A 16855-nucleotide genomic window follows, 5' to 3' on the forward strand; every position below is an offset into this window, starting at 1 on the left:
TAGGAGAGAGTTAATCATTGTTGTTGTGGTTTGTTTTGCTCCCAAATTTATATCCCAAGTTTTCATCTACTGCCAAGAATAGAAGGGGCGCAACAAAATAGTTTCACCTAGGGCACCGTAATCTCTCGGGCCGGCCCTGTTCCTAGTTATACTTCCGCTTAAGTGCCTCACCACTAAGGTCATGCTACTTTATCACTAGGACGTCTCTACCATTCATGCCTACCCTGCACATAGTCTTTATATCTGAAAAGTGCCAAGTTATTGACTAAAATGTTATATATTGGATTGCATATAAACATCACCGGCCAAAATACTCGGAGACCACCCGAGCATGCTCGGGAAAACCCAAGCAACAAGTATACTCGCTCATCACTAATACTAATTCTTAATTTGTAACCGATTATTAGAAAACCATGAAACATACTTACCAGCTAGTGTTAAGCGAGACAAGAGGCTTAGTTACAATATTATGTGGAAGACCAAAGTCATAAGCGCCCCCTTTTCGGTTTTCCCGCCAAACCTTCTGGACAAATTCCCTTTGATTTTCTAGCTGCATACATGAAAATAATAAAAAATAGGATATTACCATTTAATATTTATTTTTGTAGTTTGGTTACCCCCTGTTATGACCCACGGAAACAATTATATATAAAAAAAAATCTTACCCCACATTTCTATGTCATGATGAAGCTAAATGACATTTATAAAAACCTCAGCGTATTAACTCTTGCGGGTGATATATCAGCATTATATCGTTACTATGAAGGAATCCTTCATAATAATGAAAAATAAGTTTTTCTTTATTACATATCGAACCAGCGTGGACTTTAAGCTTATTTACCCCCCTCGTGCGCCCTCTCCCTTCTTTTCCCTCTCCCCCACCATTTGGACACAATAGTTTCCCATGTATAGATTGCACTTTATTGCTATTATCATACTAGTAAATTATACTGAAGGTAATATTAAAGTACCAATATATCACCCTCAAGAGTTAACACTCCGAGGTTTTTATAAATGACTTTTAGCTTCATCATGATGTGGAAATATGAGCTAAGAATTTTTCAATTAAACATGATAATGATTACACTGAGCAGCATAGTATTGAACCATTAGAATCAAGAAATACATCATAACAAAAGGATTACTAGAAGCTTATAACATTACTAGAAGCAAGCTGGCAACAGGCGGATTCAAATGCCTGCTACATTAGAGAAAGGGCGCATTATTATTGGAGGAGAAAGACAAGCCTCTGTGTAGGACTGTATACTATGAGTTATTTTTATATATTAATCAGTTTAATATAATATACAATGAGATGAGGTATGCAAAAGGTCACTGAAACTTACTTAAGATAAAGGAATATAAATTACTGGTCATTTGTTTATCCATCAACAAAGGACCATTGATATTCAAGGCAACTACCCTAATTAGATTGGGTGTGTAAATGTTCCCAAGGATGTTATCTTGTGCTCCGAAGCCCCTCCTCCAGCTTGCTGTATTTCTGCCATGTGGCACACAGGAGGCCCCCTCCTCTAGCTTCCTGTATTATATACTGGTTAAAACAGGTATTGAGGGGATGTGTTTATAGCCAATGGACAATAGACTTGTGACATCATTCCCCACATGGTGGGGCTGGACACACCTTTTAGCTGGACATTTAAAAGAACCAGGACACATGTGCTCGCTCTCTTTTGGCTCCTGGAGGAGTGATCCCCATGCCAGTGAGTCATAATGACGTCTATCTGAATAATGTAACGTATGAATAATGCTTGTTTCTGATTAATGCATATGTATTTATAGTTTTATACTGTTTATTATTTGATCTTATCATTTATTAAGTAAATCAATTTAGTAAATTCAATTCTTGTGTGAGCATTTTCTTATTCATCACAATCCAACTGTTTATTATTTGATCTTATCATTTATTAAGTAAATCAATTTAGTAAATTCAATTCTTGTGTGAGCATTTTCTTATTCATCACAATCCATTGGAACCCTTACAATACAAGGACGACAGCAACCTCCAGACATGGAGGGTGGGACGTACCGCCGCAGGTGTAAACCCGGCACGTGTAGACATCGAAGATAGGAGGTGAGGGAAGGAGGTGCTTTGGTTTAACATGATTGGAGAAGGTTAACTAGCCCCGCCAGAGGGCGGTCGCATCCTCTGGAAAGAGAGAGCGTGACGCACCATTGGGGTTGGAACCTCAATATATGTAGCTACCAACGATAGGAGGTGACAGGAGGAAACGCCCTCGTTGCTTATTAGTTGAAGAGAACGATCCTCCGGCAAAGAGTAGAGCGAGATGGGGGAGAACCAAATACACAAGATAGCTCCCTGCCTAGTGATTGGCTCCTTAACATTGAGGGTAGGGATGAGCAGGACAATCCTCCCCATAAATATACGCCAGTTTGGCCGCCGAACGCGGCCTGCAATAATGCCGATATGTTTAACTAAGGACTATCGGAGCTAACTACCACATGATTAATTGAAGTTTAATCATCTGTAAATATTGCTAGCCCCTGGTGATCATGGCAGTCATCACTCATGATGAAACGCGTAGGGCTTAGGAAACTACTATATGCAGTGAAAGAGATTAGATAAATATGAGAACCATAAGGAGGATAAAGTCCAAATTGTATAAAAAATACATTTTATTAAACACATATGCCACAAACAACGTTTAAATGTATTACACACAGGATCAGGTAATGAAGGCTGGGTCATCAATTAAATATACATATAAAATGCCCAAGTGCTGTTCATAATAAAACTTAACGCCATGGGAATTAGTACTATAAATACATGCCAGTATGAAATAATGATTTCTCAAAATTGGGACTGGTCAAAGTAAATTTAGTTAGTAAAGTGCATCAAGTGCTTACCCATAAGCAATACAGTTCAGGACCACAGCCGCCCGCCACCGACGTGCGTTTCGCTGCTCTTTTTCAAGGTGCGGTCAAAGTGAAAAAGATTAGCCCAGCTGTTAATACAACTCAGGGCTGATCACCTAGAGTGTTTGGAACAGGAAGACACTAGGGCACTTTATGACAAAGTTGCTGATAACCTGATTGTTTATATGATTTAGAGCCATTCAACTAGGGTACTGGAAATAGGAAGGCACAAGAGCACTTTGTTATAAATCCATCGGATTAAATCACTGATGACAGTGTAACAAGGTGGCACGGGGTGGTAGTCATGACCAAGTCTCTTAAAGCAACAGTCCAGAAGCACCCCGGCCCCTTGAACATGAAAAAGACAGGTGTGGTCCAAATCATACAGCACGGTCAGTTACCTTCTTTCCTTGCTCTCTGCAGCCACTGATGGTGAGTATCAAGGAAGAACACGACAGGCACAGTTCTGCTCCAACAGGGAAAACTTTACTGTACATGAAATAATGCCTCCTGCTCTGTCCCTGAAGCAACTTGAGGCCACTCAGTATCAGTGGCTCCCTCCTGAACTGGAGAGCCACTACAGTCTTTCTTATGACGGTCCTATGGTCTGTCTACACTACAGACTGAGGCAGAGGTCTGCGGAAGCTCTGTCCCGTCATCTGGGGAACCTTCTGCTCCTAGCCGTAGGCAAGCCTACCCGGGACTGACCGGGGAACAGGAACTTCCTGTTCTTTTGAGGCTGCTGACCCAGCCTCCTCTGGTTAACCACTTCTGTCCCTAATTTACACATAGGTACAGATAACATATTTCAGTACACTACATAGACATGGAATTAAAGGGATATTCACACAGTAAACAGTAGTACATAACAGTCGTTGGTTAATAGACAACCAAACTATCAGGACACCGCATGGGGAACACGTGTACGACATAAAGGAGAGAGGGAGCACTGAGGGTCCCCGCCACCTCCTTACACCAGCGCACAGTCAGTGTATTGACTAACAAAGTTTTTGGATATTGAATAATATCTTGAGTATTAAAATTGCAGTTCGTGGATACTGACAATATCCCTAGTACCACACTCACAACTTCAATCATCCCTTAGTGGATTGATTTTAACCCTGCTGTTCTGTTCGTTTCCACTATACACTTGTACTGCTCCGGTCATTTTTGACCGGACCTATTAAAATGCTGTTTTAGCTACTTAAAAAAATTTTTTTGCATACCTGTTGCATTATTATACTGTATGTGAACATGGTTGGTCATTATAAAAAAAAAAATAATACGTAAAAAACTCAATTTTTTTATTTATTTTGTGTTTATAAAGGTTGCAAGGGCTTATTGAATTCTGCACAGAAACTACAAATTTGAGCTTAACTAACTATCTAAAACAACTACTACTACTACTATAACAACTATAACTAACTATAACCAAAATTAACTATAGTATAAAATGCGTGCAAACATTTTGAAAAAAATAGTAAAAATAATAAAAAAATTAAAAAAAAAAATCATTTTTTTTCAGTAAATCAGGGTAAAAAAGCAGGGTAAATAACATACAGAGAAAAAAAATTGCACAGAACTGTACTGAAAGCCAATGCGTATGGTTTGTACTGAAAGCATGTGTAAATCTGCACCTAAAGCAACTGTTTACTTCATAAACAATAGTAGATGCAATAAGTAGTCTCAAAAGAAATTATAACTCATTTGTTTTACTCAAAAAATGGCTGAAATTAGCATAAAATGCTATTCGGTCATTTTTGACCGGAACAGTACAAGTGTAAAAAAAATGTGGTGCAAAAGCTAAACCAAAAAAAAAAACAACGGTCATTTTTGACCGAACATAACAGCAGGGTTAAAGGATATAAAATGGTTATAATAGTAATTACTGTTAATTTTAAGACAATATATTAAAAGATAAATTTTATTACTCCAACTGGATTAGTCAGTGAATTTTTTGTCAATTCATTTTGGAGATATCTACTCAATCACTTAGCAGCGAATCAGTATGTAAAGGTATGAACTAACAGTAACCATCTCTTTACATAACAAACAAATATACTACCTGATGGTTCATCTGTGATGCCAGACTACATGATGTGGTCACATTAGCTCCACCTATCCAGGAAGCATTTTATGTCGGACCGCACATGGTACTACAAAACCCACAATTTTTAATGAATAAAGAAACCAACACAAAATTGTAGAAAATAATGGCCTTCATGTTTATTCAGAGTAACCATAAAAGACTTTGTAACAAATTAAATAAATTTATATTAAATTGCCAATAAATTAACCATGACCCAAACCAATCCACCCAGATAGCTGGGCGATTTTCCATCCAATAGAACATCACAACAGAAAGAAATAAGATTAGGAAGGGCGGGATCTTCTTTCTCCTTGAGGTGAATGGGGGCAAATGACAAAAAAATGGGATTTATATAGAGAAAATCTTCCCGGTCTTTTATAAGCTGACCAATCAAATTACATAAAAAAGATACCAGAACATCTGCAAAAACTGGTATGAACTTGCTTGTGAACCCACAGCTTACAATGACGATCTTTGACCTCCAATAACAAACCACATGAAGTCATCTTAAAACTAAATATGACATGACCTAAAACTGACAAAACTAATAAAAATTAGGGTCTGTGTCCCCACGAGACCCCCCCCCCACATGTAGATTCGGGGGAGGGCTACCATTAGATAGGTTGCCAGCAACCAGTGATTGCCTTGTCGTTGGCTGCTGGGCATGCATAAATTGGCTAAATTATGTGCTAAGCATCTCCATTTTTTCTTATTATCTAGAGCAGTAATGCAATTCAAACGTCATATTTTTCATGTCTACATGCTATAGCACTACAGAGTGCAACTTTATGTGTTTGTTACACCAGAATTCTGGCAAAAAAAAACCTTGAATAAATCGCAATATTTGTGTGCAACATAGAAGTTGTACAAAAATATTGCTCCTGTTGACGTTTTTCATGCCAGTTTTGTCAAGCTATGCAGATATAGTTGGAGCATAGGTGGGATGGAGAGTGGCTAAGCCCATTCTTCAAATTTATGGAAAATCACATCACTTTCACAGCATAACTTACTGCAAAAATGTAAAATGCACTCCAGTAGTGTTGAGCGACTTTTGTTTTTTTAGGGTCGAGTTTCGTTTCATGAAACCCGACTTTTCCAAAAGTCGGGTCGAGCAAAATCGGCCAACTATAGGGAAAAGTCGGGGTCGTCCCGAAACACGAAACCCAATGTAAGTCAATGGAGAATTAAAGTCGGCAGTGAGAGGAGGACAGGAAACACACCAACAGTGCCCATTTGAATGCCAAAAGCATAAATTCTTGTTACTGAAGCTTGTCAACCTTAATTAACTTCATAATACTAGTTACGCACTGAAAAATGGGGGTTATTTGGCTACAGTTGTGGGGGGGGGGAGGGCTGGCTCCAGGTTTTCGTGGGCCCAGGGCCAAAGAGCGCCCCTTTAACACATACCACAACTCATGATGCTCCGATACGGCAGAGAAATAGCAGTATAGTACAATGAAAAATACTTCACTTCTTACATCTCATGACTGATATCCATTTTAAATTCTCCAATACCTCCAAAAACGGACAGTATATAACTCTATACAGTTTATGGCCAGCGCTTAGTGCGCTATACAGAGTAATGAGACCCATATATTTCTCCATACGGAATCATTATTCCCATATAATGTTTCAAACCGTATATGATGAGCTCCACATAATGCTACAGTATATGTTGGTCCCAATGGATGAAGCTCCACTGTCTTATGGGCCCAAATAATGCTCCATATATAATGGGCCCCATTTCTACTGCTCTAGTGTATAATGGGCCCTGTAAATGCTGCTCCAGTGTCTGATGTCCACCTTTGGAATGCTATGGTAGACCCCATATATCATTCACCAGAGTATAGTGCTCCCCAAAAATTGCTGTCCCAACATTGAAAACAATTACATAAGTCTCCTTGCTAGGGAATCCCTGCACTACTCTGAACTCCTTGTTGTCCCCATCTTCCATCTCACTGCACTTGGCTGTTTAGGCCCTCCCACCGGCAGAGACACTTTTGCGTACTATGCAGTGCCCTGTGCCAGTGCCATCGCCCATGAGTATGCCCCCCCACCTGCTCAAGGAACCTGCACTTTCATCTGCACCTTCCTCTTTGTCACCGTGTAAGGTGGTATAGTATGCGGGAAGGGGAACCTGAGTTTCCTCTGGGTCAGATTCTGGCTGTGTAGAGTGCGAGGGGAATGTAGTGGTCTGGGTCAATGTACCAGCAGCATCATCCAGCAGTGGCTGGGCCTCAGTGCACTTGTGGCGTCCCCAAGAGTACGGTCGCCACTGTGGCATTGCCTTCCTCCTAGGGAGTGTGTTGTCAAGATTGGGAGCAACGAAGGATCTCTCTAGCAGTGAAACCAACAGACAACACATTTCCCACTCCAGGCCAGCAGGGAGACCTCTGAACCTGACTGCTGAGGAGCTGCTCTCTGTGGTCGGGAGGAGGTAAGTTAGGGCACTCTGTGCAGGAAAGGGGAAGTGTGTGGACGTGAGAAGGGGAGCTGGAGGATGAGCAGAGTTAAGGCTCACTCCTAGCTGGAGCGCATGGTCCGGATTCCGGTCTCCGAGTTTGTAGGGACACTGACGTTCCTGCAGCAGAAACCGGGGGAAGTAGCAGCTATAAATGCTCTGTACCCAACTAAGGCTCGGAGGCCCCAGCATCGACGTGTGCGAGGCAGAAGGAAAAGGCTACAGCTGTCTGACATACAAGTAAAGTCTGAGGAACATCTGTTAGACAGGAGGCATTTCAGTGAACCACGGTCCTGTGAGTGCTTCCCCCACAAGTGCTAGAAAGGAGACGTTCAGGAAGGTACATGCTGGCGGAGTGCTGGAAGGGAGCTTTCCATTCTGGTCCCGGAGGTTGGCAGAGATCCTGACCCGGAGGACACAGCACGGAGGCAGGCATCTGTGTAACCTGCAGACTGTGAGTAAAGCTTTGGAACTGCACGCCCTGGTGTCCTACAGTTATTCCAGCACCGCTACATCTGGGTACCAGCACCTACACCGCCTGTGCCTTTCCCCCATCACTACATCTACAATTCCCTGGGACTCCAGCTCCACCTGTGGGGAGCTTCACCATCTTTGCTGCACAACACCATCAGTCCCAGAGGATCTGCATGCAGCGTCGGCCTAACATCTATGTTGCCGAACACCACAGGTGGCGTCAAACTATCTATATAAATTCTTTACCATTATACCACGCCATTTGCATGGGCACCCAGGGCCACCGTCCGGGTCACTGCTGCTGTGACACATCCCACTGACACCGGCCCGGTACCGAGTACCCCACAGCCCTGGGAGGGCGACGTATATGCCGACTGCTGATCGGGCGGCGTTATTCCCACGAACCTCCAAACAGCGTCCCTGAAGGCAAAGTTTTTGGTTTCCGGGGGCAGTATGATTGCAAAGCTGAACCTTAAAGGAATGTCCAAAAGGGCACCACCAGGAGTGGAGCCTGTGGCTTAATTGGACTGCACCCGGGAAACCACTACCATACAAGCTACAGAAAAGATGGACAGATTGCAAGCTTTGTCGACTCTGTGTGTGTTGTGGTATGTCCGTTTGTAGTTGTGCTAGCGATTTCTCAGCTTTATTCCGTTAACGACCGAGACTCCGGCATGGCCCCGTGGTACGCGTCAAGCTTACTAGAGGGATACGCGAGGCTGTGGCACGTGGGATCGAGCAATAACAGGTCTAGCATTCCAGTACATGTCCGGGGCTGCATGCACGCTACACTGAAAGGACCAGCTTTTGTCGCTTACAGGTGCAGATAACCTGCTGAACTCCGTTAGTGATGGGGATCTGGGATTCAGATTATTCCCCGCGAACGATGATTTCCCAGTAAGTTCAGGTCAACCGCAATTCCGGAGTTAGGCCTAACCGTCATTCCTGAAAAAATTACGTGTCCAAACCACAGGTGCTGTAGCTTGCTTAACAGCTCAGCAGCCGTTCTCAGGCCCAGTATGGATTCAACAACATTGTAGAAAGTTGATAAAGGGTACAGTTTCACCGGATAACACGTATATATGTAGCCTAGTTTACACATTAAAAACATATGTCTATAGATCAGGAGGCAGACTCAGATGTTCTCAGGCCCAGTATGGATTTGACCAGATTGTACAAAGTTGAGAAAGGGTACTTTATCACTGGATAGCAGGTATATATAGCATAGTTTAAACATGTAAAATCTCCGTGTTCTCAGTATGGATTACACAGCAATCTAAAAAGTGGAAAAAAGGAAATGCATTTGAGGCGTACACAACTATATACTTTTGGTGTTATTTTTAAATCTTCATATATATTTCTGTCTCAGTAATACAGTCCAGCCTCTCCGCAATAGGAAATGAGATGCATACAATTAGTGACATAAAGGCTATTGATTGCAGAAATCTAGGAATTATTATTCACGGGAAAAACTTCCGTCACAATTCTCATAGGCGATGCTGACCCTCAATTAATTTGTGTGTTGAGAAAGTGAAAATATTTTTATGTGAATAAAGTCTTGCTGTATCGCACTTCCGTTGATTCCATCACTGTTACTCATCTCAATCCAATTTTTATCACAGGGAGCGATGTAAACATGGTGCTCACTGGCTATCATGATCTGTCACGTAACTTTGGAGTGCAAAAGACAGAAGCCACAGGCTGTAGGCGATTCTATTTGATTGGCATGAGAGGGCACATTTTGAAATGTGCGCCGGAATGTCACACGTTTGTGAGTAGGAAAACTGTGAAAGCTGATGATAAACCACCACTGCATGTAATTGTGAGTCGACGTCCATAAGAAATGGAAGCCACTGATCATCTGGAGCTAGAGCCCGGCCAGCAGGACAGGGCATAGCTACATCTTAACCATCATCTTTCAGTTCATTCAATTTGTAGTGGCAGTCCCAGTGAAGGATTTGACAGCCCAGACTACACAGCGGAGGAGCAGGGAGAGGTAAACATTGCAAATGCTGGGGCCCTGCCCAAGCAAGGGGGGCACACTCGTGGGCGTCAATACTGGCACTGGGCCCCTCATAGTACGGCGGTGTGTCTGACGGCGGGTGTGCACCACCACTGTCAGAGACACTTGATTGCACTATGAGGGACCCTATGCCAGTGCCCGCGCCCAAGAGTCGGCCTACCCACCTGTCCAGGGCAACGGCACTTGCACGGTTTTGTGCGCTAGGTGGTGACCCCGGCCATGGGGGGGGCCGCCCACTTAGGGAGGTTTACAAAGTGGCATATGTAGATGTGGGTCATTCAGCTGCTGCAAAAGGCGAAATAGGTCAAGTTCGCGGAATAGGAGGAGGACCAAAGCAAGCCATTTTTCTGGCAACCTATGTGTCATCAAGGGAAGGTGGGACAAAATCCTTGGAAACCCATGCATGGTTCATTTTAATGAAGGTTAGATCATCCACATTTTGGGTTGACAGACGGGTCCTTTTTTCTGTCAGGATTGATCCAGCTGCACTGAAGACTCTTTCCGATAGCACACTTGCAGCTGGGCAAGCGAGCTCCTGTAAGGCATATTGTGCCAATTCAGGCCAGGTGTCCAGTTTAGCGGCCCAATAGTCAAAGGGGAATGACCTGTGCGGGAGAACATCGATATGGGAGGAAAAGTAGTTGTTAACCATAGTTGACAACTGCTGTCTCCTGTCACTTTCCATCGATGCAGTATTACCAGTTGTGTGAGCGGTCCGTGAAAAATCAGTCCACAACATTGTCATGAAACCCTTGTCTCCAACACCACTTCTGCTGTGTGCACCACGAACACCTCTGCCAAGCTGCCCCCGGCCCGTACGGCTCGTGTGAGAACCATCACCGCTGCTGTGTGCTGGGAATGCCTCAACCAACCGGTTAACCAGAGTTGTTTGTTTAGTAGCCAATATTAGGTCAAGGTTCTCCTGTGGCATGATGTTTTGTAATGTGCCTTTATAGCGTGGATCCAGGATGCTGGCCAACCAGTAGTCGTCATCGTTCATCATTTTGGCAATGCGTGGGTCCCTTTTTAGGATCTGCAAGGCATAATCTGACATGTGGGCCAATGTTCCCGGTGTCAATGATGCACTGCGAGTGCTGGGTGGAGGAGCACTTTCTGGCAAATCCACATCCCTCCAGTCACGCACAAACCCTGTACCAGACCTTGCCACGCCAACATTTTCACTTGCCCCACGAGATTCATCCTCCTCCCCATCATCATCCTCCTCCTCCTCTTCTTCCTCCACCTTGTCCAGGAGAGGTCCCTGAGCAGACAATGGCTGAATGTCATCAAGGATTCCCTCCACCTCTTCCTCCTCGTCAACATTGGCTGCAGACGCCTGCTCCTTAAGGTGCGTCAAAGTTTGCATGAGCAGACGCATAAGTGGGATGCTCATGCTTAGGATGGCGTCGTCTGCGCTTACCAGCCATGTGCATTCCTCAAAACACTGAAGGACTTTACAGAGGTCTTTCAACTTCGACCACTGCACACCTGTCAACTCCATGTCTGCTCTCAAAGTGCCTGGCCGTGCATCCTCCCACAAATGCATTATGGCCTGCCTCTGCTCGCACAGTCGCTCAACCATGTGCAGGGTGGAGTTCCACCTTGTTGCAATGTCGATAATGAGGCGGTGGTTGGGAAGGTGGAGCAATCGCTGCAGCTTCTGCATACGAATGGAGTGTATAGGCGACCGGCGGATGTGCGCACAGTCTTCGCACCTTCTGGAGCAGGGCTGTTAACTCCGGATAATTATTGAGGAAGCACTGCACCACCAGGTTCAAGGTTTGAGCCAAGCAAGGTATGTGGCTGAGTTTTGAAAGGGCTATGGCTGCCACAAAATTACGGCCGTTATCACTAACTACCTTGCCTGCCTCAAGATGTACACTGCCCAGCCATGACTTGTCGCTGAAAGTACTCGGCCAGCACCTCGGCAGTGTCTGTCGCCCAAACACATCATCTGCAACACAGCCTGCTGACGCTTTCCACTAGCTGCTCGATAGGGGGACACCTCGTGTGCAACAGTGGCAGCTGCAGATGGAGTGCTTGTACGACTGCGCTCTGTGGACGAGCTTTCGCTTCTGGAGGAGAAGGAGGAGGAGGAGGGTCGAACGCCTACAGCCAACTGTTTCCTATACCGTGGGCTAGGCAGCACTGTCCCACCGCCGCTGTCCCCTGTGGACCCTGCATCCACCACATTAACCCAGTGCGCAGTGATGGACACGTAACGGCCCTGGCCATGCCGATTGGACCATGCATCAGTTGTGAGGTGCACCTTTCCACTCACTGACTGCTTGAGTGCATGGACAATGCGGTCTTTCACATGATGGTGGAGGGCTGGGATGGCTTTGCGAGAGAAGAAGTGGCGACTGGGTAGGTCATAGCGTGGTACTGCATAGGCCATGAGTTCGCGGAAAGCTGCGCTTTCCACCAACCGATAGGGCATCATCTCTAACGAGATTAGTTTGGCAATGTGGGCGTTCAAACCCAGTGTACGCGGATGAGAGATTGAGTACTTTCTTGACCTACTCATAGTATCTGGGAGGGTGAGCTGGACTTGAGAGCTGCATATGGTGGAAGTAGCGGTGGACAGGGCAGACAGAGAGGGTTGATGATGGTGATGGAGATGGTGTTCTTTCTGATGGCCTAGATTCAGTCTTTCGTTGATATAACAGTGGGATTCCCTGACTGCTGTGGCCTTGCAACGACACCTCAACATTTGCTGCTGTGCTAACCGGTGGGCTTACAGTGGGGGAAACAATGTAGCGTTGCTGACTACCTTCTTTGTGATCAGTTGCACATGTGGTACTTGGGGTTTGGTGTTGTGTCCACGCTTGCAAGTGCATGCTGGTTAAATATCTAAGCATGCAACTGGTATTCAAATTTTTCAGATTTTTCCCTCGGCTAAAGGTCTTTGCGCACTTCTTACAGATAACTTTGGCCTGATCATGAGGATTTTGTTCAAAAAAGTGCCACACTGCACTCTTCCTACTTTGGCAGACATTTTGCGGCCTAGCACGCTGTGATATTTTGACCCTCTGGACAAGCTGTCCAGCAACTCTTTTGATTTTTGGAACCTGTCTTTAGAGTGCTCTGGGCCTGCCAGAAAACAGCTGTTGCGATGTCGATGTCTGCTGTGGATGCTCCTCCTCCTCATCTGAGCTATTGGAAGCAGCACCCTCTTCCTCCAATGGATGCCAATCTGGGTCAATAACTGGGTCATCCATCACCTCCTCTTCAATGTCATGTGCACCTTCCTCTGTGTCACCGTGTATGGTGGTATAGTGTGCGGGAAAGGGCACCTGAGTCTCATCAGGGTCAGAATCTAGCTCTGTTCACTGCGAGGACAATGTAGTGCTCTGAGTGAATGTACCAGCAGAATCATCTATCAGTGGCTGTGCATCAGTGCACTCCATGTCAGATTCATCGTGGCCTGGGTAATTCACCATTTCACTTGATAATCCAGGCATGGTATGTGAAAACAGCTCCATGGAGTAATCAGTAGTATGGCCTGCGTCATCCTTCAATCTTGGTTGGGGTGAAGGACACAAGGAAAGGTGTGGTTCATGAACATGAGCCTCCAATGACGACTCAGTGCTTTTATTTTTTACAACTTCAGAAGAGGAGGAGATAGAGCTGGAGGCTGAGTCAGCAATGTAAGACAAAACTTTTTCCTGAAGCTCTGGCTTTAAAAGCGGTTTGCCAACTCCTAGAAAACTAAGCCTTCGAGGCCTTGTGGAGCCAGACGATGACGCAGGCTCAACACCTCCTGCATTCGGTCCTATTTTGCTTTTGCCACTACCATCAGATCCACCACCAACACCATTATTACCAGCTGCCAACCCCCGCCCAATTCCACGGCCTCTTCCACCAGCCTTCCTCATTTTTGGTAGAAATGTAGACAAAATCCAACAAACTATATAGTAATGTAAAACAAGGTACAAGGTGTCTATAGGACAGGGGAGATTTTGAATTTCTGCACACACTTGTGGACATTGGACACTTTTGGATTGTGTGAGGCCCACTGAATATCACAGCGCTATGTCACAGGCTCGATGTTGCAAGTGTGAAAAATGTCACTAGAGGATAATGGAGATTTTGAATTTCTGCACACACTTGTGGACACAGGACACTTTTGGATTGTGTGAGGCCCACTGAATATCACAGCGCTATGTCAAAGGCTCGATGTCGCAGGTGTAAAAAATGTCACTAGAGGATAACGGAGATTTTGAATTTCTGCACACACTTGTGGACACTGGACACTTTTGGATTGTGTGAGGCCCACTGAATATCACAGCGCTATGTCACAGGCTCGATGTCGCAGGTGTGAAAAATGTCACTAGAGGATAACGGAGATTTTGAATTTCTGCACACACTTGTGGACACTGGACACTTTTGGATTGTGTGAGGCCCACTGAATATCACAGCGCTATGTCACAGGCTCGATGTCGCAGGTGTGAAAAATGTCACTAGAGGATAACGGAGATTTTGAATTTCTGTACACACTTGTGGACACTGGACACTTTTGGATTGTGTGAGGCCCACTGAATATCACAGCGCTATGTCACAGACTTGATGTCGCAGGTGTGAAAAATGTGACTAGAGGATAACGGAGATTTTGAATTTCAGCACACACTTGTGGACACTGGACACTTTTGGATTGTGTGAGGCCCAGTGAATATCACAGCGCTATGTCACAGGCAGAAATTGACTAGTGTATGACAAACTACAAGGTGTATATAGAATTGGGCAGAATAGGAATCTCCCTAGAGTGTAGGTCTGTAAGAACGGAACAAGTCCTCGACTTATCCTTACAGAGCGACACACAGATAGCTTCACTGTGGCCATGATAACAGCCGTTACACGGTACTGAGGAGCGTGCACGTACACGGCTGTCCGGTGTACGCAAAATTGTCAAGCTCCGTGTTTTTTAAGTATACGGACTGACACACGCTGTCTCTCTATAGTTTTGAATGTGATCAAACAGCAAATATATTTAACTGTTTGAAAACTAGACAAAACTAGAAGGTGCAGGTCTGTAAGAACGGAACATGTCCTCGACTTATCCTTACAGAGCGACACACAGATAGCTTCACTGTGGCCGTGATAATAGCCGTTACACGGTACTGAGAGAGGAGCGTGCACGTACACGGCTGTCCGGTGTACGTAAAATTGTCAAGCTCCGTGTTTTTTAAGTATATGGACTGACACACGCTGTCTCTCTATAGTTTTGAATGTGATCAAACAGCAAATTTATTTAACTGTTTGAAAGCTAGAAAAAACTAGAAGGTGCAGGTCTGTAAGAACGGAACATGTCCTCGACTTATCCTTACAGAGTGACACACAGATAGCTTCACTGTGGCTGTGATAACAGCCATTACACGGTACTGTGTGAGGAGTGTGCACCGCTGTATGGTGTGAAAAAATGCACGCTCAGTACCTCACCAGGACAAAAAAAAAAAAATTGGGATTGCTTTTAAAAAAGCAGTTTGCAGAGCAGTGGGTAAACAGCAATGCAGCCGTCAGGAAGCCTTAGAAGTCAGCCTAACAACCAACACCGCTGATCCAGCAAAATATAGCCTCCACTTGCACTGCACACACAGTGACTGGTGTGTTGTACAGGCAAAATCGCTAGCAGCAGAAGCAGTTTTTGGTGTCTTCTTCCCTGCCTAACGCTCTCCCTACAAAATCAGCAGCTCTCCCTATTCTGAGATCAGCATGAGTAACATGGCAGTCGATGTGCACGCCCTTTTATACCCCCTGTGACGCCCACCAAAGCAAGCCAATCACTTGCATGCCCTTCTGAAAGATGGTGGTGACCCCTGCCTATGTCATCATGTTGCCCACAGTGTCCGTGGATCCTGATTGGCTGAAAAAGAGCACAAAACAAACTTTTGAAACGCGACTTTGGCGCTTAAGTTGCCGACCTCATCCTAGGGTCGGGTTTCGTTTCATGAAACCCGACTTTGCCAAAAGTCGGCGACTTTTGAAATTTTTCGACCCGTTTCGCTCAACTCTACACTCCAGGTTTTGACTGAAGTACATTTCTGTCAGAGGTGCCACCACTTAATAAATTAGACTCATCTCAGCTCAATGGCCCCGATCATGTAGGCTATGTGCACACGTGTGGAATTGCTGCGGAAATTTCCGCGGCAATTCCGCAACTCCCTGCCACGGGAAATTTGCAGGAAATCCGCATGCGGAATTCACACGAAAAACTAGCGTTTTGCAAGCGTGATGCTCCCGGCAAGTCCCGTTCCCAGCGATGCCTTGCGACAATGACCCCAGATGACGTAGCATCACGCAAGACCGCTACGTCATCACAGGTCATTGTCGCAAGGCATCGCTGGGAACGGGACTTGGCGGGAGCATCGCTGTGGCCTGGGGACGCTGCAGGGGCCGCCGGAAGGTGAGAATAACACGATTTTTTATTATAATTCTTTTTTTAACGGGGATATGGTACCCAAGGCTTGGAGGAGAGTCTCCTCTCCTCCAGACCCTGGGTACCATCAGCACATTTTCCGCTTACTTTGCACATGGTGGGCACAGGCACATGCGGAAAGTAAGCGGAACAATGCATTCCTATGTGTGCGGAATCCCCACAATTCCGCAAAAAAAATGAGCATGCTCTGTATTTTTCCGCGATGCGATTCTGCTGCGGAAAAATACGCAGCATTAGCACAGCATGTGTGGAATGCCATTGAATACAATGGGTTGCGTTGTGCAAGCATTTTCACGGTGAAAAAAATGCGGCAAAAACGCTAAAAATCTGCAACGTGTGCACATAGCCTTACTTGCATGGGTTGTAAGAAAGTTGAAATGTGAAACCCTTGATTGTTTGCAGAAATTAGACTGCAGGGCTATTTTCCCATGATGAACTTATGGTGCATTTTTGATGTTTCAGAATTTCTGCACCTAT

The 16855-nt window shown here is 45.0% G+C and overlaps 1 protein-coding gene across 1 annotated transcript in view; it reads right to left on the reverse strand.

The window, feature by feature from the left end:
- Positions 1-16855, reverse strand: part of LOC141089664 (uncharacterized) — a 217219-nt gene that overhangs the window by 168438 nt on the left and 31926 nt on the right. The window contains exon 7 of the mRNA XM_073576146.1: positions 429-550. Within this exon, the coding sequence (XP_073432247.1) occupies positions 429-550 (122 nt within the window). The remainder of the gene's footprint in view (positions 1-428; positions 551-16855) is intronic.

Source organism: Dendrobates tinctorius, unplaced genomic scaffold (genome assembly GCF_039654945.1).
Source record: "Dendrobates tinctorius isolate UK_male_01 unplaced genomic scaffold, ASM3965494v1 ptg000046l, whole genome shotgun sequence".
NCBI lineage: Eukaryota > Metazoa > Chordata > Amphibia > Anura > Dendrobatidae > Dendrobates > Dendrobates tinctorius.